The sequence below is a fragment of the Rhinatrema bivittatum genome, chromosome 4 (genome assembly GCF_901001135.1).
Source record: "Rhinatrema bivittatum chromosome 4, aRhiBiv1.1, whole genome shotgun sequence".
In the NCBI taxonomy this organism is placed as follows: Eukaryota; Metazoa; Chordata; class Amphibia; order Gymnophiona; family Rhinatrematidae; genus Rhinatrema; species Rhinatrema bivittatum.
Window position 1 is genome coordinate 61,212,023 of NC_042618.1, and position 25,727 is coordinate 61,237,749.

At 44.0% G+C, this 25,727-nt stretch overlaps 1 protein-coding gene across 3 annotated transcripts in view; it reads right to left on the reverse strand.

The window, feature by feature from the left end:
* Positions 1-25,727, reverse strand: part of DAAM1 (dishevelled associated activator of morphogenesis 1) — a 323,492-nt gene that overhangs the window by 20,070 nt on the left and 277,695 nt on the right. For all 3 annotated transcript variants that reach the window (XM_029598201.1, XM_029598202.1, XM_029598200.1), the window contains 3 exons: positions 14,574-14,658; positions 9,523-9,629; positions 5,421-5,509 (listed from right to left, as the gene is read on the reverse strand). In XM_029598201.1, the coding sequence (XP_029454061.1) occupies positions 5,421-5,509; positions 9,523-9,629; positions 14,574-14,658 (281 nt within the window). The remainder of the gene's footprint in view (positions 1-5,420; positions 5,510-9,522; positions 9,630-14,573; positions 14,659-25,727) is intronic.

A 25,727-nucleotide genomic window follows, 5' to 3' on the forward strand; every position in this document is an offset into this window, starting at 1 on the left:
ATATTCCATGATTTCCTTGCACTTGGCATTCAGAAAGGATCACAAACTAAAATACATGTAACAAATGCAATAAAATCACATATAACATACACATACAATTTCTTAAAACACAAGACAAAATAAGAGAATAAAACTGGCAATGATTTATCAAAACTTGTGAATCTGAACTATACAGAACTATCCTAATGCTGAGCTTGCTCGAAGCATCGTGCTATGAGAATTGTTGATGTCCGGCAGGGGAGGAAGCCAAGATGGTAGTTTCACGTTTGACCTGTGCGGTCTATTACTGTTGCGGAGATTTTCTTTTTTCCCGCTATGCCGCGTTCTTTATGGAAAAAATGGATCAGAGAGAGGGCAATGGAATCAGTACCCCCGGCCCCAGTTCAACTGGACTAATGGACACACATGTCCTCCGAGAGTCGAAACCACCGGACTCTGAGTCACTAGGAGGGGAGCAAGAAAGAATTTTTCGCCCTCTCCTCTGACTCTTTCACCCTCTCTCCCAGTGTTTAGATTCCCCCGTTGAACCCTGCAACAACGAGAGCATCAACCCCAGAAGGGGTGGATGTGCAGGCAGGTGTGGCTCGGCTTTACTCCTCGCTATCGGCAGAGAGATTAGCCTCAGCCCCCGAGGATCAAGCTCTCGACATTATCAACCTTCACAGGGAGCTGTGGAAGGAAGACTGAGCTTTGGAAGCTGGAATGAGGACTATTTCCTCTCAAGAACCAGGTTTGGAGGCACAGGGCTTCGATATCACTTCTATTTTGATTAGACCCCATCATATAACATTAGAATCAATTTGGGAGGCCATAGAAGCTCTTAGGGAAGTCATATCATCTCAATATAAACCACTAGAACTTAAAGTTATGGATATGGGGGCCAGGTTATCTACTTTGGAAGCAATTAAATTACAAACGGAGAACTTATTTGATACTAATAAGACAGGGGCAGATTTTAAAACTTATGCGTGGGCATAGATTTGTTCACGCAACCCGGTGCGAACAAATCTACGCCTGATTTTATAACATGAGCACGCTACTGTGAGCATGTTATAAAATCCAGGGTCGGCGAGCTCAAGGGGGTGCACACATATGCATCTTGCGTGCGCCGAGCCCGAGGGGAGCCCCGATGGCTTTCCCCGTTCCCTCCAAGGCCGCTCCAAAATCAGAGCGGCCTTGGAGGGAACTTTTTTTTTCGGTCCCCGACACCTTTGCCTCCCTTTCCCTATCTAACCCACCCCCCAGCCCTACCTAAATCCCCGCCTCCTACTTTATTTTATTTCTTATGCCTGCCCGAAGCAGGCGTATCTTGCGAGCACCGGCCGGCTGCTGGCGCGCAAACCTCCGGCACAGCCGCACGAAGGAGGCCTCGGGACCGACCCCGGACCTTCACCACGACCCCGGACCTGCCCCTTTTTTGAAACCCCGGGACATATGCGCGTCCAGGGGCTTGTGTGCGTCGCCGAGCCTATGCAAAATAGGCTCAGCGCGCACAGGGGCAGATTTTCTCAGGTTACGCGCATAGCCTTTGAAAACCTGCCTCACAGAGATAGAATCCTTAAAGGCTTTACAATCTACTGTAATTAAGGAGAATTCTCAATTGTCTCCGAAAATGGAAAATCTTGAACATATAATCAGAAATCGGAACTTAAGGTTCATAAACTTTCCAAAAAGCTCTCTGATCACATCAAAGAATTTGCTCAAAATATATTTCCTGGAAGTTTTGAAAATCTCTGATCAGAATCAGGTTTTACCACCTATAGCAAAAGCTTTTTATGTACCTAGTATGAGAAGAGGCCCAACCTTAGCTTATCCTGCTCTAGAAATGGATAATCTATAACAATATTGGAGCAATCATTATCTGAGGAAATTTCCCAGGCCACTTTAGTGATTAGCTTCCTTCTTGAGCCGGACAGAGACTAGGTCTTGCATCTGTCCTTTAGGCATAAATCTAAGTCTTTCTTAAAATTACAAGTGAGAGTATTTTATGATATCGCAAAGCAGACTCAAACGCCATCAGCAATTTCTGATATTGAAACCTAGACCTTGTGAGACTGGAAAATTGGGCATCTAAATGGCAGATGAAATGTAATATGGATAAGTGCAAGGTGATGCATATAGGGAAAAATAACCCATGCTATAGTTATACGTTAGGTTCCATATTAGGTGCTACCACCCAAGAAGAGATCTAGGCGTCATAGTGGATAACACATTGAAATCGTCGGTTCAGTGTGCTGCGGCAGTCAACAAAACAAACAGAATGTTGGCAATTATTAGAAAGGGAATGGTGAATAAAACAGAAAATGTCATAATGCCTCTGTATCACTCCATGGTGAGACCGCACCTTGAATACTGTGTACAATTCTAGTCGCCACATCTCAAAAAAGATATAATTGCGATGGAGAAGGTACAGAGAAGGGCGACCAAAATGATAAGGGGAATGGAACAGCTCCCCTATGAGGAAAGACTAAAGAGGTTAGGACTTTTCAGCTTGGAGAAGAGACGGCTGAGGGGGGATATGATAGAGGTCTTTAAAATCATGAGAGGTCTAGAACGGGTAGATGTGAATCGGTTATTTACTCTTTCAGATAATAGAAAGACTAGGGGGCACTCCATGAAGTTAGCATGTGGCACATTTAAAATTAATCTGAAAAAGTTCTTTTTCACTCAACGCATGTTAAAACTCTGGAATTTGTTGCCAGAGGATGTGGTTAGTTCCTTTAGTATAGCTGTGTTTAAAAAAGGATTGGATAAGTTCTTGGAGAAGTCCATTACCTGCTATTAATTAAGTTGACAGCCACTGCTATTACTAGCAAAAGTAACATGGAATAGACTTAGTTTTTGGGTACTTGCCAGGTTCTTATGGCCTGGATTGGCCACTGTTGGAAACAGGATGCTGGGCTTGATGGACCCTTGGTCTGACCCAGTATGGCATGTCCTTGTGTACAAATTGGGGCTTTGTTCTTTTTAAAATTCCCATGTAAATGCTGTATTAAATATAAGGGGAATTAATGTGTTTTCTTTCATCCTTCACAATTGTCATTATTTCTTGCAGATAAATTTCCATCTAGATGAGGTGCCTTGTTAACTTCCATAACTGTTGTAACAGCGTAAGAGTCCAAATAATTGATACCCTCGTTCGTTATTCTGTTATCCTTTTTCTTGTTTATATTGTATTTTTACATTATTTGAAGTAGTGTAATCCTTTACATATCGGGGACTTGATCCATAATGGGTTTTATATGTATACCTATTATTTTCTGTACTGATATAATATTTATCTTTTTTTTTTTTTTTTACTTTCCAATACAAGAATTGTCTTGTTATTGAAACTTAATAAAATATTTAAAAAAAAAAAAGGATTGTTGATGTCCACTGAACATTGGGACTGTGTGAGACAAGATACGTCTCTATGAATATATATTGTTTAAAGCAGTGTTTTCCATCCTTTTCAAGACCAAAGCACACCTATTTTAGTAAAAATATGTGGCACAGAGCAGCTTGTGCGGACATGGAGAGGACTCGCATGGTCAAAAGAAGAACTAGGGAAAAACACAAAGCCCCATCAGTCTCTCTTCCAAATTTTCAAACAAAGGAAAAGAGGTGGCAGACACACCCATGAACCCATCAGGATGGATCAGCTCCTTCTATATACAAGGAGAAGTCAGTGTGGTGCTGGCAGCTGAATCAGTTAGTTACTTTGGCTGGCACATGTGACAGCGAGAGGTCCTGCATAGTTACTGCTCCCAGCACTCAAAGTAAATCATATTCAGTGCTCAGCGCACACTCTCCCCATCTCACTCAGCCTAGGAATAGGACAGGGGCTGGAAAGACTCAAAGGAGGAGACTCAGGAGGGGGAAGAGGATGAGGTGCTCTGTGCACACAGCAGGTCCCAGCTATCTGTGCCCTGCATGCTGCCCATTAATTACTTCCCTCCAGGACTCATGCTATAGCTAGAAAGAAGAGGTGTGAATGATTATACATGTTCTCAGAAAGAAGCTCCTATACTTTTAAGACCCACCAACCGGTGTCTTATTGCTGTAAGGTGCTGAAAGCAGAGCCCAGGTGCTGGTCTGGATCTGAGCATTAGTGGTGACTTTTCTATGGCAAATCTGGTCAGGTTTGAAGGCACACAGGCCGAAACAGTAAAGTGCGCTCCAGTGGAGCGCACTGGATGCGCGTTTTTGACGTGCTATTTTTACCCCTTATACAGTAAAGGGTAATAGCGCGTCGAAAACGCGTGGCCAACCCCCCCAAAACTAATAGCCCGCAACATGCAAATGCATGTTGCGGGCTATTAGAAAAGGCAGGTGTTAATTTCGGCCGGCACCAGGGAAGTGTACAGAAAAGCAGAAAAAACTACTTTTCTGTACACCCTCCGACTTAATATCATAGTCATAGTGATATTAAGTCGGAGGCCCCAAAAATTAAAAAAAAAATCAAAAATTTAAAAAAAAAAAAGTTAAATCTGCCCGCGGGTTGGAAGATGGATGATCAATTTAGCTGGTGTCCGTTTTCCTAACCCGTAGCTGTCAGCGGGTTCGAGAATCGATGCCGGTAAAATTGAGCGTTGGCTGTCAAACCCGCTGACAGGCGCCGCTTCTGTCAAAAAGGAGGCGCTAGGGATGCACTAGTGTCCCTAGCACCTCCTTTTACCGCAGACCCTAATTTACATACCCGGCCTTCCTGAATCGCGTGCCCGGAAGAGTGGCCTATGCACGCGTCAGGAGAGCGGGTGCTAACCGGCTCTCCCGCGTGTTTTTCCTGTATCTGCATGACAGGTTGGAAAAGAGAGGTTTAAAGGATTCTCACAAGGTGCGAGTATATGAGATGTGACACTTTAAAGCTTTGAAAAACCAGAAAATAAGAGCATTTGAGTGGATTAGAGGACAGTTGTGCATTTATAATTTCTGCACGAGTGTGCGTCCCTGCTAGGGTGGTCTACCAACAATTTTTTTTTTTATATAAGGTTGCTCAAGTTCAAACATCTTGACAGTGGATGGATTTGTACACTTTATGATTGATTATATTTTTCCATCCATTTGGGCTCAGTGTATTCAGTATTGTCTTCATCTACAGTCCATTATTTTATTACCAAGTGGACCAATAAAGGTTTCCTGCCCAGTTCTTGGCAGGTTGTGCATCCCCCATCTTGTTCTTACTGTATTAACCATATGAATAGCAGAATGTACACGGTGGACTTTGATGCCTATCTCGCTAAAGGCCTAGTAGCCTAATCCAGCCTCGGTGACCAGCTGAATAATGTCAAAGTGAAAGAAAGGGAACGAATGATAGGCAGTCAGTTACTCAAAATTGTCACGGTGTGTAATTGCCTCCCCACATTCAGTGTGACAGGAAACCCTCTGGATATCAAAAGGCATTAAACTGACCTAACACTACCACGACATCAGTCATTTACCTTCCACCTTCGGCTTAACTTCTGCAAGTCTTTCAGCAAACTTCTTCTTGAAATAGAGGGATTGCAGCCTTTGCTGGTAATGATTTATTCTGGAACAATAAAACACAGGCACATGATCACCTGTCTGATACTGCTGGAAGGTTCAGTACTAAAAAAAAAAAAAAAAAAAAAAGGAGAGGGTATCCTAGAAACTTCATCTTAAAACTGATCTCTCTTGTCATGTGTGTGTCCAGAAAACAAAAAAACAGACTCAAAAAACCTGAGGTTTCTGATGACATGCCACTGCTTTTAAGGAAATATGCAGAGTTTATGTTAAGCAAGATACCTACTTCTCTAGGTCTTATTTGTAACTGTCTTTGGAAATGGTGCTAATTTTCCTGGATGAGCTATTCGAAAACAAACTTCCAGTGTCCTTGCTTTGATTTGAACTTTGATGGAAGTAGTACGCAGAAAAGCAAGGCAGGCCATTTCTGTGGACACATCCAAGTGTGGTTGCAGCGTTTGCTGTACTGCACTTCCTCTATGTCACTCTGTGGCTGGACTGTTTCTTGTGCTTTGCTTCAGTAACATCTGACAGGGCAGGAAATAAAGCTATGCAGATTCTTATCTTTAGGGTGATGGCGAAGTAAAATGCAAAGCAGAGTGGCACAAATGTGAACCAAAACATTGCTATGTGAGACTAGACTATTTGCAATTGTAATAGGTTTCTTAAAATCTAATTTGGGAGAAGACACTAACAAAAGGATTAAAAAGGTTGGCTCTGTTGAAATAGTTTTCCCAACAACTGCATATCTCACTAAAATATAGTGCTAAAACTCTTGAGGAAAGTGCTTAATTTTAGAGTAATTTTAAAATGCAATCTTGGTTATTTGGGAGTGTGTGTCATTGTTTCTTCAGCATTGAGGTGGTTCCAATCTCCTGCTCATTTTAGGAGAAAGTCCTGCACTTCATAAACTCCCTAATTACAGAGAGAATACAAAGTTCTTTTTTTCTTCAGCATGGTAACATGCAACATATCCCTTTTGTTTGTTTGTACTTAGTAATCAATATTATGAATACACTCATACCGAATGATGAACCAATTAAACAATGAAAATAAAATTATTATAACATGTTAATATATAAAATTAGATTAAGGACAAATCCGCTAACCCCCCCCCACCAGCCTATAAGCACAATCAAAGCTAATAAAACAAAGTCTCACCATATCCACCCCATTAATAAAACATAAAAACAAGATAAAAATACAAAAATACCCCTATTCTAGCAAAGTATTTCAGCATAGGTAACTGCTGGTTTAACCATGTTGTTGCTGGCTAAACAGAACCTTGAAAAGAGATGATCACATTGGTAAAGCAAAACCAAGTGGACAAGGTCTTTTTATGGTAACCAAAAGCTGAAGAATACCTGGACTTAGTCTTACAGTTCAGAGAAACTTCATGACACCTAAAAAATGGTAATGTAATGCTGTCTGCAAACATTCCTAATCCAATAACGAATGCACATTTGTTCTAGTCTCTGTTCACACCAGAAGGGGGATCAGAGAACAAGTTAAACCTAGAGTCACTAACCTCACCCAGAGAGGCACAGTGTCACTCCTAGATTAGTTATGCCAAAAGTAACTCTCTAAATCAAATCTAAGTGAATTCAGTTTTGGAGTCCATGCGAGGATCCAAGTCTTGTATCCAAATGGAAGCCTTTCTGCATTTAATCCTGGGATAGTCCCAGTGTGAAAAGGACAAGAAGCACTGCCAAACTAACCAATCTAGATACAAATAACCCATTGCCTAATCCAGGAGTGAAAGCAGTATAAACCTACTGAACAACCCCATTGCTTTCAACACAGTTATGGCTTTAGTTGCTCCCAGTTGAGGCAGTCTTTCTAGTAATTCCGTTTACAGACGAGAATGTATGGGAAGAGCTAGGAAAACTGAACATGGACAAGGTACATCCCAGGATACTGAGGGAGCTCAGATGTGCTGGTGGGTCTGATGAATGACCCCGTTCAATAGATCCCTGGAAATGGGAGTGGTGCCACAAGATTGGAGAAGAGTAGTGGTGGTCCCGCGTCACAAGACTGGGAGCAGAGAGGAGGCTGGAAACTTACAGGCCGGTCAGCCTCACTTTGGTGATGGGAAAATTAATGGAGACTCTGCTGAAGGAAAGGATAGTGAACTATCTACAATCCGGTGGGTTGCTCAATCCGAGGCAGCATGGATTCACCAGGGGAAGGTCTTGTCAGACAAATATGATTGAGTTTTTTGATTGGGAGACTAGAGAACTGGATCAGAGAAGAGCGCTCAATGTGATTTACTTGGATTTTAGTAAAGCTTTTGATACGGTCCCAAATAGGAGACTCGTGAACAAAATGTGAAGCTTGGGAGTAGGTGCCAAGGTAGTAGCATGGATTGCAAACTGGTTGGCTGACAGACAACAGCGTGTAATGGTAAATGGAACCTACTCTGAAGAAAGAACGATGTTAAGTGGAGTGTCACAGGGATCAGCTTTGGGACCGATTCTGTTTAATATCTTTGTGAGTGACCTGGCGGAAGGGATAGAAGGTAAAGTTTGTCTGTTTGCGAATGATACTAAGATCTGCAACAGAGTGGACACGTCTGAAGGAGCAGAGAGAATGAAAAGCAATTTAAGAAAACTTGAAGAGTGATTGAAGATTTGGCGGCTGGGATTCAATGCCAAGAAGTACAGAGTCATGCATCTGGGGTGTGGCAATTCAAAAGAGCTTTATGTGATGGGCAGTGAAACACTAATTGCATGGACTGGGAAAGGGACCTTGGTGTGACAGTGTCTGATGATCTGAAGATGGCGAAGCAATGTGACAAGGCGCTAGCTAAAGCCAGAAGAATGCTGGGCTGCATAGAGAGAGGAATAACCAGCAAGAAAAAAAAAAGGTGATAATGCCCTTGTACAGGTCCTCACCTGGAGTACTGCGTTCAGTACTGGTGCCCGTATCTCAAAAAGGATAAAGTCAGGATAGAAGCAGTTCAAAGAAGAGCGACCAAAATGGTGAGGGGACAGCATTGGAAGACTTATAAGGAGAGGATGAAGGATCTGAATATTTATACCCTGGAAGAAAGGAGGTGCAGGGGATATTTCATGCAGACCTTTAGATATCCGAAAGGATTTAATGATGCACAATCATCAAACCTTTTCCATTGGAAAGCAATCAATAGAACTAGAGGTCATGAAATGAATCTCCAGGAAGGACAACTCAGAACTAATGTCAGGAAATATTTCTTCACGAAAAGGGTGGTGAATACCTGGAATGCCCTTCCAGAAGAGGTGGTGAAGACGAAAACAGTCAAGGAATTCAAAGGGGCATGGGATAAACACTGTGGATCCCTAAAGGCTAGAGGATGGGAATAAAGAAAAGAGTGCATGGGGGTAACTGGGGGTAACTTGCTGGTGTGGCATTTGCTAGCCTTAACAATTAAGCCGTTATTGCTCTCTGCTTCAACAGTAGTGAGAAAAGGGGAATTGGATTCAGACAGCAACCGAGGGCCCCGACTTTTACTGTTTGGGGAACAAATAAACATGGGGGTAACTAACTGATGCGGCGCTTACTACTCAATCACTAAGCCTGATACTTTTGATGCAACTCTCTGCTTTTACTGTCTGGTAAACTGATAAGCATGGGGGTAACCTGCATAGTGCAGCAGCTACTGGCATAAGCTTGCTGGGCAGACTGGGTGGATCATTTGGTCCTTTTCTGCCATCAGTTCTATGTTTCTATAAGTATCTCTGTAGGACAAAGCAAATACTCTCCTAAGCTGGCTTAAAGCATAAGAAAAAAAAATTGATTCATGCCAATTATCTCCAAATATTTTCCCATTTATCTTGCTTAGGAAGTTTGATAAATAGAGACCTGTGTATGCCATGAGCATCTCTTTGGCAAGCTTGTGCTCATGAAATATGTGCAAATACACGGTTAATAAATTGCAAGAATCAGATCACCACTGCCTTGCATGTGGACAGTAGATTTTTCTGGCCCTCTGACATTCTGGTGTCACCGTGCTTTTCCTGCTTGTTAGTAAATTAGTGCCACACATGACTGGGTTTTGCTCATCAGCATTTTCCTACCTACCTGCTCATCTCATAGAGGAATCTGTCAGCTTTGGCCATGCGATCCAGTTCATGTTGGTGTTCCCCAAGCAGGTCGATGTCACTTTTCTCAGGAACAAATTTTAGCAGCTAAAGGAAAGAGTCATTATAAGCTTTAATTTTGCTTTCACACACTTGTACTTTATTGTTAAAGAAAAAACAGATGTGGCGGTTGCATGGAACTGCCTCCCAGTTGAGGTGGTAGAGATAAAGAGAGTATCTTAATTCAAGAAGGCCTGGGATACGCATAAAGGAGCCTTAGAAACGAAGGACTGAAAGGGAGGGCGGATCAGCTGGGGGTCTGTGGCGATACAACAGGAATCAACGGGTAGGCAGCCCTCATGGTCCCTCCCCCCATCATCATATTTTGCGTGTTAGCCGAAAATGACTGGCTACAGCGGCGCATGCACACATTATGGATGAACATGGAAAAATGTTTTGTTATTTTGTGTGGTTTTGGATGGGAAATGAAACATTCTAAAATACCATTTTCATGCTGTTTTAAAATGGCAGCACATCCCTAATGCATACTGACTAATAAACTGGTTCTTTTACCCTGAAGCAGTGAATAAATAGCACTAAAGTTTTTCATGCATTTCTCCAGCCTACCTGACAGTGTCCTGCCCTCTCTGCCACAGAATCATGAATCCAATCAGTAGTGTGGGGTCAGGGCCTTCAAGGGATTCAGTGAATCCCCAGCCCTCGACTTTTTTTTTCAGCTGGTTTTTTTTTTTTCCCTTATTCAGCTGAAGACCTGGAGACAAACTGCAGCCTCTGGCTGCTAGGAGGCTGCATCCCATCCTCTACAGAAGCACAGAAGAGAGGGAGGAGGGGCAGGGGGCCGCTGGGCCAATAAAGCACATTCAGGCAGATACAGTAAAATTTGCGGAAGAGCGGGCGAGCGCACAGGCCACTCTCCTCTGCGCACGATTCACTAAAAAAAAAAATATTCTAATTAGGGCCCGTGGTAAAGAGAGACGCTAGAGACACTAGCGCGTCCCTAGTGCCTCTTTCTTGACAGGAGCGGCAGCTGTCAGCGAGTTTGACAGCAGACGCTCAATTTTGCCGGCATCGGTTCTCAAACCTGTTGACAGCCATGGGTTCAGAAATTGGACGCCGGCAAAATTGAGCGTCCGGTTTTCAACCCACGAGCCGATTTTAAATTTTTTTATTTTTAACTTTTGGGACCTCCGACTTAATATCACCATGATATTAAGTTGGAGGGTGTACAGAAAAGCTAATTTCTGAAAGTAAAATGTGTGGCTTGGCTGCACATTTTACTTACTGAATCGCGCAGGAATAACTAATAGGGCCATCAACATGCATTTGCATGTTGATGGCCCTATTAGTTTCGGGTGGGGGGTTGGACGCGCGTTTTTGACGCACTATTACCCCTTACTGAATAAGGGGTAAAGCTAGCGCGTCGAAAACATGCGTCCAAACACGGGTTAACAGTGTGCTCCGCCGGAGCGCACTGTACTGTATTGGTCTGATTGCTGGAACAAGCACTGACCTGTGATAGGGATCCTCACGATGACTGGGCCAACTGGCACCGGAGAACCAATTCAGCCCAGAGAAGCAGAGCAGTACAGCACAGGGCAGAAGGTGGGACTTGCTTTGGCTCGAAGCAAAGTCCTGCCTTCTACCTCGTGCAAAAAGCAGTGGCTGAAAGTGCACGTGTGGAACTGGGAGGGCCGTGATGGCCGGGAGCCGCAAGACGAAGCTCCGTTTGTGGCCCTGTGCATATGCGACAGGAGGACACTCAGAGGCTCAGGTAGGAATTAAGTGGCTGTGAGTGTGACCTTAACACAGGGGGGAGGGGGAGCAATCAAGACTGCTGGGGATGGGTGTGAGAAAGAAGCAGCTGGGAAGCAGGACTGCTGGGGAGCAAGAGTGCTAGGGACTGAGAGATCAGGGAGGGGGCTAGGGTCTGGAGACTGGGAGGTATGGGAGTGTGGCAAACTTATGGGATGAGTTTAATGGAAAAGGAATGATATGGTAACAAAGGGCATCAGCCAGCAGGGAGATGCGTGTCACATGAGCAGTCATAGGAGGAGGAGACAGGAAAATAATCTTACCTTGTGACTACTCTATATATTTATTACATTTATTCTTTGCAAAGCTTTAGTTTAACCTCACTAGTATGAGGTACGCTGACTCTAATTTAGATTTGACTTTTGAGTTGTTAAAATATAAATAATGATATCACTGAAGAGTGAGATGTGGTACTACCACAGCCTCTGTGTCTGCCCTCACCCCATGGAACCATGACTGGACTAAGTAATTCTACCTTGGTGGATATTATTAGGCCGTATCATGCACTTCTGCCTAACATCGAACCTTTTCCATTGGGAAAGAAACTGTACAATGAGGGGTCATGAAATGAAATGCCGGGTTGGGGGACGGGACGACAACACAGAACCAACATCAGGAAATACTTCTTCACAGAACGGGTGATGGATGCCTATAATGCCTTCCTGGAAGACTTAGTGAGGATGAGAACAGTAAAATGAATTCAAAAGGGCATGGGATAACACACACGGCTGATTTCTAGAGGCTAGAGGTTGGAAATGAAGAAAAGGGTAGTTGGTGGTAACCTGCATGGAGTGGAAGTTACTGCCCTGAACAGAAATAAAAGTTGCTCATACGTACAAGCACAATCGCACACTAACGTTCCACCTGGCTCCCACGTTGCCTGACAGGGAGAGGGGGGGGGACGACTGCTGGGGGCTGAGAGGATTGGGAAGGGATGAGCTACGGCTGCTCTTACTTCTATTTATCTGAGAGGGAACGTGAAAAGAATTTTCATTTTCTGTTATTTTTGGGAAATGTGCCTCTCTGGACATTTCTGTTGTGTAGGAAAAATACATTTTTTTTTTTATTTCTCTGGTGTTACATTGCTAGCAAAGTCTGGCTTTTTTTTTTTTTTTTGGGGGGGGGGGGGGGGGGGGGTTTCCAGTTCAGCTTTTGTCTCACTATTTCTATTTCTAGTATGTGGCCAGTTCTGTATTTGGCGAGGTCTGTGTTTTCAATGACCAAATGACGCGTTCTCCTAGTGTGTAGTTTCTGTGTAAGGATCTCTCTCAGCCTGGCTTGTCCTGTTTTCCTAATAGGAGGTGTACTGGTGTTTTAGAGCCTGGTATAATATTGGCAGTGTTGCTTTTTCATAGGCAGACTCCAGTGCAGGCAGTTAGTGCTATTCAGTGTGGGAGATTTACTATAATGCATTTGTAATTCAGTTCTTTCAGAGGGCCCAACCCCCCATGTTAAATAGGCCTAATACCATATGGGTTCCAAGTATCTTTTTTTTTTTTTTTTTACCTTTTTTTCAAGGTTTTCCGGTTAACACCACAGCAATGCATGTAAATATAATATACACGTTGTAAGTGATATTTTTTACCTCAGAGGGCAGTACTGTGAATGTTTTTCATGTAAAATCTGTTACTAAGAGCTGGGGTAAGGTGAGGACCTAGGATGATGTTGGGAAGAGGAGATGAAAGGATGTAGCGGGTTTTTTTTTGTGTGAAATTAAAGAATTACAATATAAATGAAATTAAAGAAGGCTAAATATCATTTTGTGTCGCTTCTTTCATACGCAAAGTAATACAATACTAAACCTTTCCAGATTTATACGACAGACACACACCATCAGAAAAATCTCAACTTATTGGGACATTAAATATCACTCTCTTTTGGGATGAAGGTGTGGGGATGGTGGTGGGGACGACAGGGAAAATTAGGCAATTAGCCAGGGGTAGAGGGGGAAGGGGGGAGAGGGAAAAGAACGTGACTATGCCAGAGGCAGGAAGGGAGAGGGAAGGCGATGTTGTGCATTTACTGAATTCCCTGCTTAGAAAGTCACTACACGTCGCCGGATCTAGTCAAGGAACAGCTTCCAGTCAGAGGTGGATTGGGAGCGGCAGATGGTAGCCAGGCAGGTCAAATGAACAAAAAGCTGCCCGTCTGTATTTCTTGCTTGTTCCTTATGCAAAAAACTTTTAAGCTAAAAAAAAAAAAATCCTTTGATCTACATAAGTCTGCACCAGTCTTAGTGGAGTTCAAATTAATGAACATTTTTCCATTTTTGGGTTGAGATTAACTGCTACCTTCAAGTCATTTTTGAGACATAAAGCGTTGGGACTTAATCATAACATTGGCTTGACAATTTTTTCTGTCCCCACACAAGACATTCCTTTATATAGAAAGCTGATTAATTACATTTTGACTGCTGAAATCTGGATTACTGCCATGCCCTAGTTTTACATCACTGCTGCAATAAATTTCACCACAATGCCAACCTGTAGTAATGTGAAGTGGTTAGAATGCCATTTTTGCCAGGCTGGTTTTACAATTAGCTTGATAATTATGGTATATAGCACAGGATGCATGCCTGGATATGGATTCAACAAATCCTTACACCCTCCTCTGCAGTGAGTATAAAAGACAGCCCCTATTATATTAAGGGTAAAAAAAAAAAATCATTCTTTCCATTTCAGTTTTAAAAAATGGACAAAGTAATAGCTGAATTAATTTGAACCAAAGTGATGACTTGCTAACACTCTCTCATCAGGTCCTTCAGCACTAATTGGATACATCTGAAATGGCGCCCACGGGTAGGAAAAGAACTAAGGATTTTTTTTTTTTAATATGAAAAAACAGAAGGATTTCAGAAGAGATATCCATGTAGATCTTCACATTCATTACAGTAAGGGCTGTGAGGAGGAGGTGCTCATAGGAATGAGTCACCATATGTTCTGAAGTTCTCTCCTTTGTGTCACATGACACCAGGGTCATATGGAGACTATTCTTAAAGAGACAGTGCCAATATGCAATATTACTAGAACTTCGGTATATAAAACTGTTAAATAAATAAAAATAAATATGCCTTGAAGGGGCAATTTTGAGAGTATTCAGAGGCATGCCAAATAGTTTTCAAAGGCAAAACTCCTCCATTCTGGGAAGCCTTCTCCTAGACCTTTGCTTGGGGCCCCAGAATTTGAACTGGGGGTCATAGGGCAGTTCTCTCTGGCTCACCTGTTCCAGCATGTCCTTTGGTAAATCCTCCTGTTCATCCATTGTTAAAATTGCACGTTTGATTTCCTCATTGGATAATTTTAACCTGGAAATATAATTACATTTCAGAATATATTGTCAGTAATGGTCACCAGTATTTTCATTTCTCCCTTTGAGTCTTCAGGAGGATCTGGTAAAAACAACAACAAAAAACGGTCTCCCCTCCCCCCCCCCCAAAAAAACAAACAAATAAAAAAAAAATGTAAATGCAACCAATACTCAACTCAGAGCAGCTTAAAAACCTATTTCCTGATAATGCGCTTAAATATTCCCCCCTCAAACAACTTTTATGTAGCCATCAGCCATTCGAGGACATCTAACCCATTACTTTAGGGAAATATGCATGTTCTTCTGTTCTGTAGACAATACTGAAATCAGCCCCTGTAGACCAAGCATTTGGACGTGGGAAGGGTCAATAAAAGGTCAGGTCTGTTTAATGAGGAGATGATGATGATTCATTCCTATTTCAATAATAAGAACTGCAGCCTTAGCTGCTTTATTAATCACATTATTTACACTAGGGCTTCACAGCAATTGAGCTTGATTTAGTTTTCTTAACATGAGCTTAGCACTTATTACAACAGTGAAACATTTTGTATGGAATAAGGGATGGCTCATGAAAGTAAACCTCAATATACAGTACATCTGATGGGGGGGAGGGGGAGAAGAACTTAGCCTACTGCCTTTGCATAGAAGAGCTTAACTTTACTTTTAAAGAGTCACGTCAACTTAGCCGAGCTAGAACATTAACTAATTTCAATGTAAATCTTAGTATTTTTGGCCTACTTTCTGAAGGGAAGGCAGCTTATGAGATCATCTTTGTATGCGTCTGTCTGTGCCTTCCCCCTTTCCCACCAATAACCTTAGTGTGTGGTGTCCTAGCCACTCCAAATTTTGCAAGCATTTCAAAGGGGTCAAGGATAGCCTAACTTTTTTTTGTTTCTTGGAACCCTTTATTATCCATGTAGATGTACATGCGCATCCCAGAAAGTTGGCTTCCTTATGCTTGGAGCTCCCTATTTTCCTTCTGAATGGGTTCAGCCTGGAGTTCATCTAGCCCTCAGTGACTATGTGAGCCCTGCATGCTCACTGTGATGTCCTTACAAACAGAAACATGCAAACTTAATAAAAACAAAATGAATGGTTTGTATGGTATACTACTTGGAAATATGTTGGTTTGTTAAACTTAGAAAAAGAAATAAAATTACCTTGAATCAGCAAATCCACATTGATGTTCAGGTAGATATGCTTGATTCAAGGGGTCTGCAGTAGGCCACTGGTGAATCTGTATCAGATATAGTTGAATTTTTCCCAGATTCCTTAGAATCTAGGGAAAATCCAAAAATTACATCAAACTACATCTACCTACCATACGTGTATAAGTCGATCTCATGTATAACTCAAGGGTATTTTTTGGGCCCCAAAATCACCAATGCATAAGTTGAGGGTAAAACCTAGGGGGAGCTTATGAAATGGTGAAATCATACCAAGAAACAAACTGATAACTTAAAAAACACTTATTTATTTTTTTAAGAGCAGAATAAAGTGTCTCTTAAAAAACATTATCATTTAACAACTTAAGAAAATCTCTTATTTACCAGTTCAGTAGTTATTAAATGATGAATAAAATACCTCATTCAAATTCTTCCAAATCTGATTCTTCATAGTTGGAATGTACGAAAAAAATCGTGGAACTGTTCTTTGGTGATGCCATCGGCATAAATGTCTTTGCTGTCTCCATCTGTTGAATCATTACCCGATGCTGATTCTTTGTTTTTATAGATGGCATCATCTTCTGATCCATCCATAGCATTGCTAATGCTGCATTTCAGGAATGACTTATGAACATAAGAACATGCCATACTGGATCAGACCAAGGGTCCATCAAGCCCAGTATCCTGTTTCCAACAGTGGCCAATCCAGGTCATAAGAACCAAGCAAGTACCCAAAAACTAAGTCTATCCCATGTTAACTGTTGCTAGTAATAGCAGTGTCTATTTTCTAAGTCAACTTAATTAGTAGCAGGTAATGGACTTCTCCTCCAAGAACTTATCCAATCCTTTTTTAAACAGAGGTATATTAACTGCACTAACCACATCCCCTGGCAACAAATTCCAGAGTTTAATTGTGCGTTGAGTGAAAAAAAACTCTCTCGGATTAGTTTTAAATGTGTCACATGCTAACTTCATGGAGTGCCCCCTAGTCTGTTATCCGAAAGAGTAAATAACCGATTCACATTTACCTGTTCTAGACCTCTCATGATTTTAAACACCTCTATCATATCCCCCCTCAGCCGTCTCTTTTCCAAGCTGAACAGTCCTAACCTCTTTAGTCTTTCCTCATAGGGGAGCGGTTCCATCTCCTTTATCATTTTGGTTGCACTTCTCTGTACCTTCTCCATCGCAATTATATCTTTTTTGAGATGCGGCAACCAGAATTGTACACAGTATTCAAGGTGGGGTCTCACCATGGAGCAATACAGAGGCATTAGCTCATTTTCCGTTCTATTAACCATTCCCTTCCTAACAATTCCCAACATTCTGTTTGCTTTTTTTTGACTGCTGCAGCACACTGAGCTGACGATTTAAAAGTATTATCCACTATGACGTCTAGATCTCTTTCTTGGGTGGTAGCTCCTAATATGGAACCTAACATTGTGTAACTATAGCATGGGTTTGCACTTATCCACATTAAATTTAATCTGCCATTTGGATGCCCAATTTTCCAGTCTCACAAGGTCTTCCTGCAATTTATCACAATCCGCTTGTGATTTAACTACTCTGATTAATTTTGTATCATCTGCAAATTTGATTACCTCACTTGTCGTATTCCTTTCTAGATCATTTATAAATATATTGAAAAGTACGGGTCCCAATACAGATCCCTGAAGTACTCCACTGCCCACTCCCTTCCACTGAGAAAATTGTCCATTTAATCCTACTCTGTTTCCTGTCTTTTAGCCAGTTTGTAATCCACGAAAAGTCATTGCCACCTATCCCATTACTTTTTACTTTTCCTAGAAGCCTCTCGTAAAGAACTTTGTCAAACGCCTTCTGAAAATCCAAATACACAACATCTACCGGTTCACCTTTATCTACATGTTTATTAACTCATTCAAAAATGTGAAGCAGATTTGTGAGGCAAGAACTGCTTGGGTAAAGCCATGCTGATTTTGTTCCATTAAACCACGTCTTTCTATATGTTCTGTGATTTTGATATTTAGAACACGTTCCACTATTTTTCCTGGCACTGAAGACAGGCTAACTGGTCTATAGTTTCCCGGATCGCCCCTGGAGCCCTTTTTAAACATTGGGGTTACATTAGCCACCCTCCAGTCTTCAGGTACAATGGATGATTTTAATGATAGGTTACAAATTTTTACCAATAGATCTGAAATTTCATTTTTGAGTTCCTTCAGAACCCTGAGGTGTATACCATCCGGTCCAGGTGATTTACTACTCTTCAGTTTGTCAATCAGGCCTACCACATCATCTAGGTTCACTGTGATTTGGTTCAGTCCATCTGAATCATCACCCATAAAACCTTCTCCGGAACAGGTATCTCCCCAACATTCTCTTCAGTAAACACTGATGCAAAGAAATCGTTTAATCTTTCCGCGATGGCCTTATCTTCTCTAAGTGCCCCTTTAATCCCTTGATCATCTAACGGTCCAACTGACTCCCTCACAGGCTATCTTCTTCGCATATATTTAAAAATGTTTTTACTGCGAGTTTTTGCCTCTATGGCCAACTTCTTTTCAAATTCTCTCTTAGCCTGTCTTATCAATGTCTGACATTAAACTTGCAAATGCATTATCCTATTTTCTTCTGTTGGATCCTTCTTCCAATTTTTGAATGAAGATCTTTTGCTAAAATAGCTTCTTTCACCTCACCTTTTAACCATGCTGATAATCGTTTTTCCTTCCTTCCACCTTTCTTAATGTGTGGAATACATCTGGACTGTGCTTCTAGGATTTTTTTTTTTTTTTTAATAATGACTACGCCTCTTGCACACTTTTTCCCTTTGTAGCTGCTCCTTTCAGTTTTTTTCTATCAAAGTTTCCCTTTTGAAAGTTTAGCATGAGAACCATGGATTTTCTTACTGTCCCCCTTCCAGTCAATTCAAATTTGATCATATTATGATCCTATTGCCAAGCGGCCCCACCACAGTTACCTCTCACCAAATCCTGTGCTCCACTGAGAATTAGATCTAAAATTGCTCCCTCTCTCTTCGTTTCCTGAACCAATTGCTCCATAAAACTGTCATTTATTCCATCCAGAAACGTTATCTCTCTAGCATGTCCCGATGATACATTTACCCAGTCAATATTGGGGTAATTGAAGTCTCCCATTATTACTGCACTACCAATTTGGTTAGCTTCTCTAATTTCTTTTAGCATTTCACTGTCCGTCTCACCATCTTGGCCAGGTGGACGGTAGTATACTATCACCATAGTCTTCCTCGATACACAAGGGATTTCTACCCATAAAGATTTGATTGTGCATTTAGTCTCTTGCAGGATGTTTATCCTGTTGGACTCTATGCCATCCTAGACATAAAGCGCCACACCACCTCCCAGGTGCTCCTCTCTGTCAGTGCGATATAATTTGGCGGAATTGACTCCCAGGCATCCTTTACCCATTTTGCTACTAAATCAATGTCTGGTTTCATCAGGTTCTCTTCTTTCATTAACTTTGCTTGACAAGAACATATTCATTGTTGCCACATGTGCCACAATTGGTCCTTGAAAGACTTATTGAGCAGACATCTAATGGCTGGAGCACTGATGTCAGACCTCCTGGAATCATTGCTAACGGGATCTCCATTTTGTTTGCATTGACCTTCACATCCTCTGTTATGTGTGCGGAACATATCCTACATCAATAGTGATGGTCATTTTTTTAGCCCTGCTGTTGCTTCTGTGTTTACTAATGAGGATGTTGGGGATTGACAAACTAAAGAGTAGCAAATCACCTGGACAAGATGGTATACATCCTAGGGTTCTGAAAGAACTAAAAAATGAAATTTCAGGTCTATTAGTTAAAATTTGTACCCTAACATTACAATCATCCATTGTACCTGAAGACTGGAGGGTGGCCAATATAACCCCAATATTTAAAAATGGCTCCAGGGGCGATCCGGGAAACTATAGACCAGTGAGCCTGACTTCAGTGCCAGGAAAAGTAGTGAAAACTATTCTAAAGATCAATATCACAGAGCATATAGAAAGACATGGTTTAATGGAACACAGTCAACATGGATTTACCCAAGGGAAGTCTTGCCTCACAAATATGCTTCATTGTTTTTGAAGGGATTAATAAACATGAACCGGTAGATGATGTATATTTGGATTTTCAGAATGCGTTTGACAAAATCCCTCAAGAGAGGCTTCTAAGAAAACTAAAATGTCAGGGGATAGGAGGAGATGTCCTTTCATGGATTATAAACTGGTTAAAAGACAGGAAACAGAGAGTAGGATTAAATGGCCAATTTTCTCAGTGGAAAAAGGTAAACAGTGGAGTGCCTCAGGGATCTGTACTTGGACCGGTGCTTTTCAATATATTTATAAATGATCTGGAAAGGAATAAGACGAGTGAGGTTATCAAATTTGCAGATGATACAAAATTTTCAGAGTAGTTAAATCACAAGTGGATTGTGATACATTGCAGGAGGACCTTGCAAGACTGGAAGATTGGGCATCCAAATGGCAGATAAAATTTAATGTGGACAAGTGCAAGGTGTTGCATATAGGGAAAAATAACCCTTGCTGTAGTTACACGATGTTAGGTTCCATATTAGGAGCTACCACCCAGGAAAAAGATCTAGGCATCATAGTGGATATTTTGAAATAGCTCAGTGTGTTGCAGCAGTCAAAAAAACAAACAGAATGTTAGGAAATATTAAGAAGGTAATGGTTAACAAAACAGAAAATGTCATAATGCCTCTATATCACTCCATGGTGAGACTGCACCTTGAATACTGTGTACAATTCTGGTCAGCGCATCTCAAAAAAGATATAGTTGTGATGGAAAGGTACAGAGAAGGGAGACCAAAATGATAAAGGGGAAGGAACAGCTCCTTTATGAGGAAAGGCTGAAGATGTTAGGGCTGTTCAGCTTGGAGAAGTGATGGCTGAGGGGGGATATGATAGAGGTCTTTCAAATAATGAGAGGTCTTGAACGAGTAGATGTGAATTGGTTACTTACACTTTCGGATAATAGGACTAGGGGACACTCCATGAAGTTAGCAAATAGCACCTTTAAGACTAATCAGAGAAAATTATTTTTCACTCAATGCACAATTAAGCTCTGGAATTTGTTGCCAGAGGATGTGGTTAGTGCAGTTAGTGTAGCTGGGTTTAAAAAAAGGCTTGAATAAGTTCTTGGAGGAGACGTCCATTAACTGCTATTAATCAAGTTGACTTAGGGAATGGCCTCTGCTATTACTGGCATCAGAAGCATGGGATCTACTTAGTGTTTGGGGACTTGCCAGGATCTTGTGACCTGGTTTGGCCTCTGTTGGAAACAGGATGCTGGGCTTGATGGACCCTTGGTCTGACCCAGCATGGCAAATTCTTATGTTCTTACCCCAAACATCACCATTTCATTCCCTCCTCATCCATCCAGCCTTTAGGATGAACCAGAACAGTTATGCCTGCTGGAATGTTTAGTTTCTTTGGCATCATTTTCCTCTTGAATATTACCACCAGATGCAGTTTGTGCCATCTGCCAGGCAAGACAGGACCACCGTGAAATGGATCTTTTCATGACCAGTTGTTTTTACAAGTACGGTCTTCTCACCAATGCCAGCTACAGTGCAATTGCCAGGCATATCAAATGTCATAGGTGTCTCAACCATATTATCAATCGGGCCAATCCTGTAAAGTGCGGCTGCATTTACCCTGCTCCTAAGCCGCTTTTAACTCACGTTCCGGCCGCGTTAGCCCTTCCTGCGATCCCGAATCCCCTTTAACCTACTCCTACCGCGTCCTAAATTCCCCGGGTAACCCCTTCCGCCCGCGGCATGTATATTGCATGCAAACGAGCGAATTAGCGCGATATTGCATGCAAACGAGCGAATTAGCTATTCCCCTAGCATCCCGTAACCCGCGCCCCGACTAACGCTACCTTTCCCTGCCGCTTTGTCGCGCGTTTAACCTGCAACTTACCGCCTACCCTGACCCAGGCGGTAGAGGCAGGGGTCAGGGTAGGTGGCAAGCTTTCCCCCAGCCCCCGCTCACCTGCCCCGGCCGCGATCATGGGTGCCGGTCTCCGTGGCAGCCCCAGTCCTCTCCCCTGCTCCCGAAGCCAAAAAAAAAAGCTTTTTTTTTTTTTTTGGCTTCGGGAGGAGGGGAGAGGACTGGGGCTGCCACGGAGACCGCTTTCCCCCGTGCAAGTAAGTTGTTTCGCCGCTTGTCTCTTCTCCCCCCTCCCGGAGCAGGGCGCGAAAAGCCGCCTTGCTCCGGGAGGAGGGGGGACACTGACAGCGGCGAAGCTTTCCCCCCAGCCCGGACACCGGCGAAGCCAGAAGATAGCGGCGGAGAAACGGCGAAACGACTGTCAGTGTCCCCCCTCCTCTCGGAGCAGGGCGCGAAAAGCCACCTTGCTCCGGGAGGAGGGGGGACACTGACAGCGCACAAGCAGCGATGGAGAAACGGCGAAACGACTGTCAATGTCCCCCCTCCTCTCGGAGCAGGGCGGAAAAGCCGCCTTGCTCCGGGAGGAGGGGGGACACTGACAGCGGCAAAACTTTCCCCCAGCCCGGACACCGGCAAAAAACTTACTTTTTTGCAGCCACGAGCACGAACACGATCTGGCCTGCCTTAGCTCCTCCCGACAAGATGGCCGCCTGCACGGGGAAAGCGTGCAATTGGCCGCTGAAGACGTGACGTCACGACATCACGTCTTGAGCGGCCAATTGTACTCTTTCCCCGTGCAGGCGGCCATCTTGTCGGGAGGAGCTATCGGAGCCAGATCTTCGCGTTCCTGCTCGTGGCTCATGGCTGCAAAATTGTAAGTTTTGCCGGTGTCCGGGCTGGGGGAAAGTTTTGCCGCTGTCAGTGTCCCCCCTCCTCCCGGAGCACGGCGGCTTTTCGCGCCCTGCTCCGAGAGGAGGGGGGACACTGACAGTCGTTTCGCCGTTTCTCCGCCGCTGTCTTCTGGCTTCGCCGGTGTCCGGGCTGGGGGAAAGCTTCGTCGCTATCAGTGTCCCCCTTCCTCCCGGAGCAAGGCAGCTTTTCGCGCCCTGCTCCGAGAGGAGGGGGGACACTGACAGTCGTTTCGCCGCCGCTGTCTTCTGGCTTCGCCGGTGTCCGGGCTGGGGGAAAGCTTCGTCGCTGTCAGTGTCCCCCTTCCTCCCGGAGCAAGGCAGCTTTTCGCGCCCTGCTCCGAGAGGAGGGGGGACACTGAAAAGTCCTTTCGCCGTTGCTTCTGCGCTGTCGCCGCCGTTGCTTCCTGGTATCTGTCATTTCAAATGACATTTGAAATGACAGATACCAGCGTGGCGTGAAGCCTTAGGCCCGCGCACCCAGGATCCTGTATAGGCGCTCTATCCAGTATCCTGGGTTGCGCGGGACTAAGGCTTTTCGGACGCGGCTTACATTTACATATAATTAGGCTTCAGGATCGCGCGGTAGGTGAGCTGCTCTGTGCGGGCGGTAACCGCGGGTGCCGTAGGCACTAACGCAGCTCTTCCTACCGCACGATACAGGATTGGCCCGAATGTTATTCATATTGAAATTATTCTTAATTCTCTGCTGAATAATGAATTTGTGGAACAAACAGATCTTTTCATCAAGCTCTTTAGGCAGTTTCTGTGAAATCTTTGTTCGCTGACAAAGGCACAATCCATATTGGTTCATGAACTGCAAACACCAACCAGATGATGCTGTGAATTCTTTCAGACCTTTGGTCGCTGAATATTTTTCTTCTTTTGCCATTTGAAGGGCACAAATCCTAATGCTCGAGCGAGTCACAATGTAGCCACTATGTCTGCATTCCATTACCCAGTGATTCCAATCCTTTTCCATTCCTTCAAAAGGTGCAATTTTGAAATGTAAGGCTTTGACTTTGGCATTTCTAGCAGCTTTTCTTAATTTTTTCTCCAATCTCTGACGAGTTTTTTCACTAATGTCAAATTCTCATGCAGCTACACAATTATTGGCCTACTTTGCATGTTCTATAACCTTCAGTTTCAGCAATGTAAGATGCTCTCTTTTTCTTCTCAGAGATCATTTTCCTAAGGGTAAGAAGTCATTATTCTAATGGCTATCCCTGCTATCTGAATCCTTTTCTCCCTCTCCCATGGCTGTCTCTGCTGTTTGAATCCTTCTCTCCCCCCCCCCCCCATGGCTGTCTCTGCTATCTGAATCCTTCTCTCCCCCCCTCCCCCATGGCTGTCTCTGCTATCTGAATCCTTCTCTCCCTCCCCCCCCCCCCCATGGTTGTCTCTGCTATCTGAATCCTTCTCTCCCTCCCCCCCCCCATGGCTGTCTCTGCTATCTGAATCCTTCTCTCCCTCCCCCCCCCCTTGGTTGTCTCTGCTATCTGAATCCTTCTCTCCCTCCCCCCCCCCCCATGGTTGTCTCTGCTATCTGAATCCTTCTCTCCCTCCCCCCCCCCCCCTTGGTTGTCTCTGCTATCTGAATCCTTCTCTCCCTCCCCCCATGGCTGTCTCTGCTGTTTGAATCCTTCTCTCCCTCCCCCATGGCTGTCTCTGCTGTTTGAATCCTCTCCCTCCCCCATGGTTGTCTCTGCTATCTGAATCCTTCTCTCCCTCCCCCCCCCCATGGCTGTCTCTGCTGTTTGAATCCTTCTCTCCCTCCCCCCATGGCTGTCTCTGCTGTTTGAATCCTTCTCCCCCCCTCCCCCCATGGCTGTCTCTGCTGTTTGAATCCTTCTCCCCCCCCCCCCCCCATGGCTGTCTCTGCTGTTTGAATCCTTCTCTCCCCCCCCCCATGGCTGTCTCTGCTGTTTGAATCCTTCTCTCCCCCCCCCCCCCCATGGCTGTCTCTGCTGTTTGAATCCTTCTCTCCCTCCCCCCATGGCTGTCTCTGCTGTTTGAATCCTTCTCTCCCTCCCCCCATGGCTGTCTCTGCTGTCTGAATCCTTCTCTCCCTCCCCCCATGGCTGTCTCTGCTGTTTGAATCTTTCTCTCCCTCCCCCCATGGCTGTCTCTGCTGTTTGAATCCTTCTCTCCCTCCCCCCATGGCTGTCTCTGCTGTTTGAATCCTTCTCTCCCTCCCCCCATGGCTTGTCTCTGCTGTTTTGAATCCTTCTCTCCCTCCCCCATGGCTGTCTCTGCTGTTTGAATCCTTCTCTCCCTCCCCCCATGGCTGTCTCTGCTGTTTGAATCCTTCTCTCCCTCCCCCCATGGCTGTCTCTGCTGTTTGAATCCTTCTCTCCCTCCCCCCCCATGGCTGTCTCTGCTGTTTGATTCCTTCTCTCCCTCCCCCCCATGGCTGTCTCTGCTGTTTGAATCCTTCTCTCCCTCCCCCCATGGCTGTCTCTTGCTGTTTGAATCCTTCTCTCCCTCCCCCCATGGCTGTCTCTGCTGTTTGAATCCTTCTCTCCCTCCCCCCATGGCTGTCTCTGCTGTTTGAATCCTTCTCTCCCTCCCCCCATGGCTGTCTCTGCTGTTTGAATCCTTCTCTCCCTCCCCCCATGGCTGTCTCTGCTGTTTGAATCCTTCTCTCCCTCCCCCCATGGCTGTCTCTGCTGTTTGAATCCTTCTCTCCCTCCCCCCCATGGCTGTCTCTGCTGTTTGAATCCTTCTCTCCCTCCCCCCATGGCTGTCTCTGCTGTTTGAATCCTTCTCTCCCTCCCCCCATGGCTGTCTCTGCTGTTTGAATCCTTCTCTCCCTCCCCCCATGGCTGTCTCTGCTGTTTGAATCCTTGCCCCCTCCAGATTCCTTAACTCACCCCGCTATCTGGACAACAGCACTTCCGGTTGCTCAGGAACATCCTCCTTCCTCCCCCCCGTGATGTCCCAGTGTAGCAGTAAGACAGCTTCTCCTCCACAACTCCTCTGGATCCCTTAACTCAAATGCTCGCTGCTGCTATGAGGACAACGACAAACTTGCGGTTGCTCAGGCGAGTCCTCCCCTCCTCCCCTGCA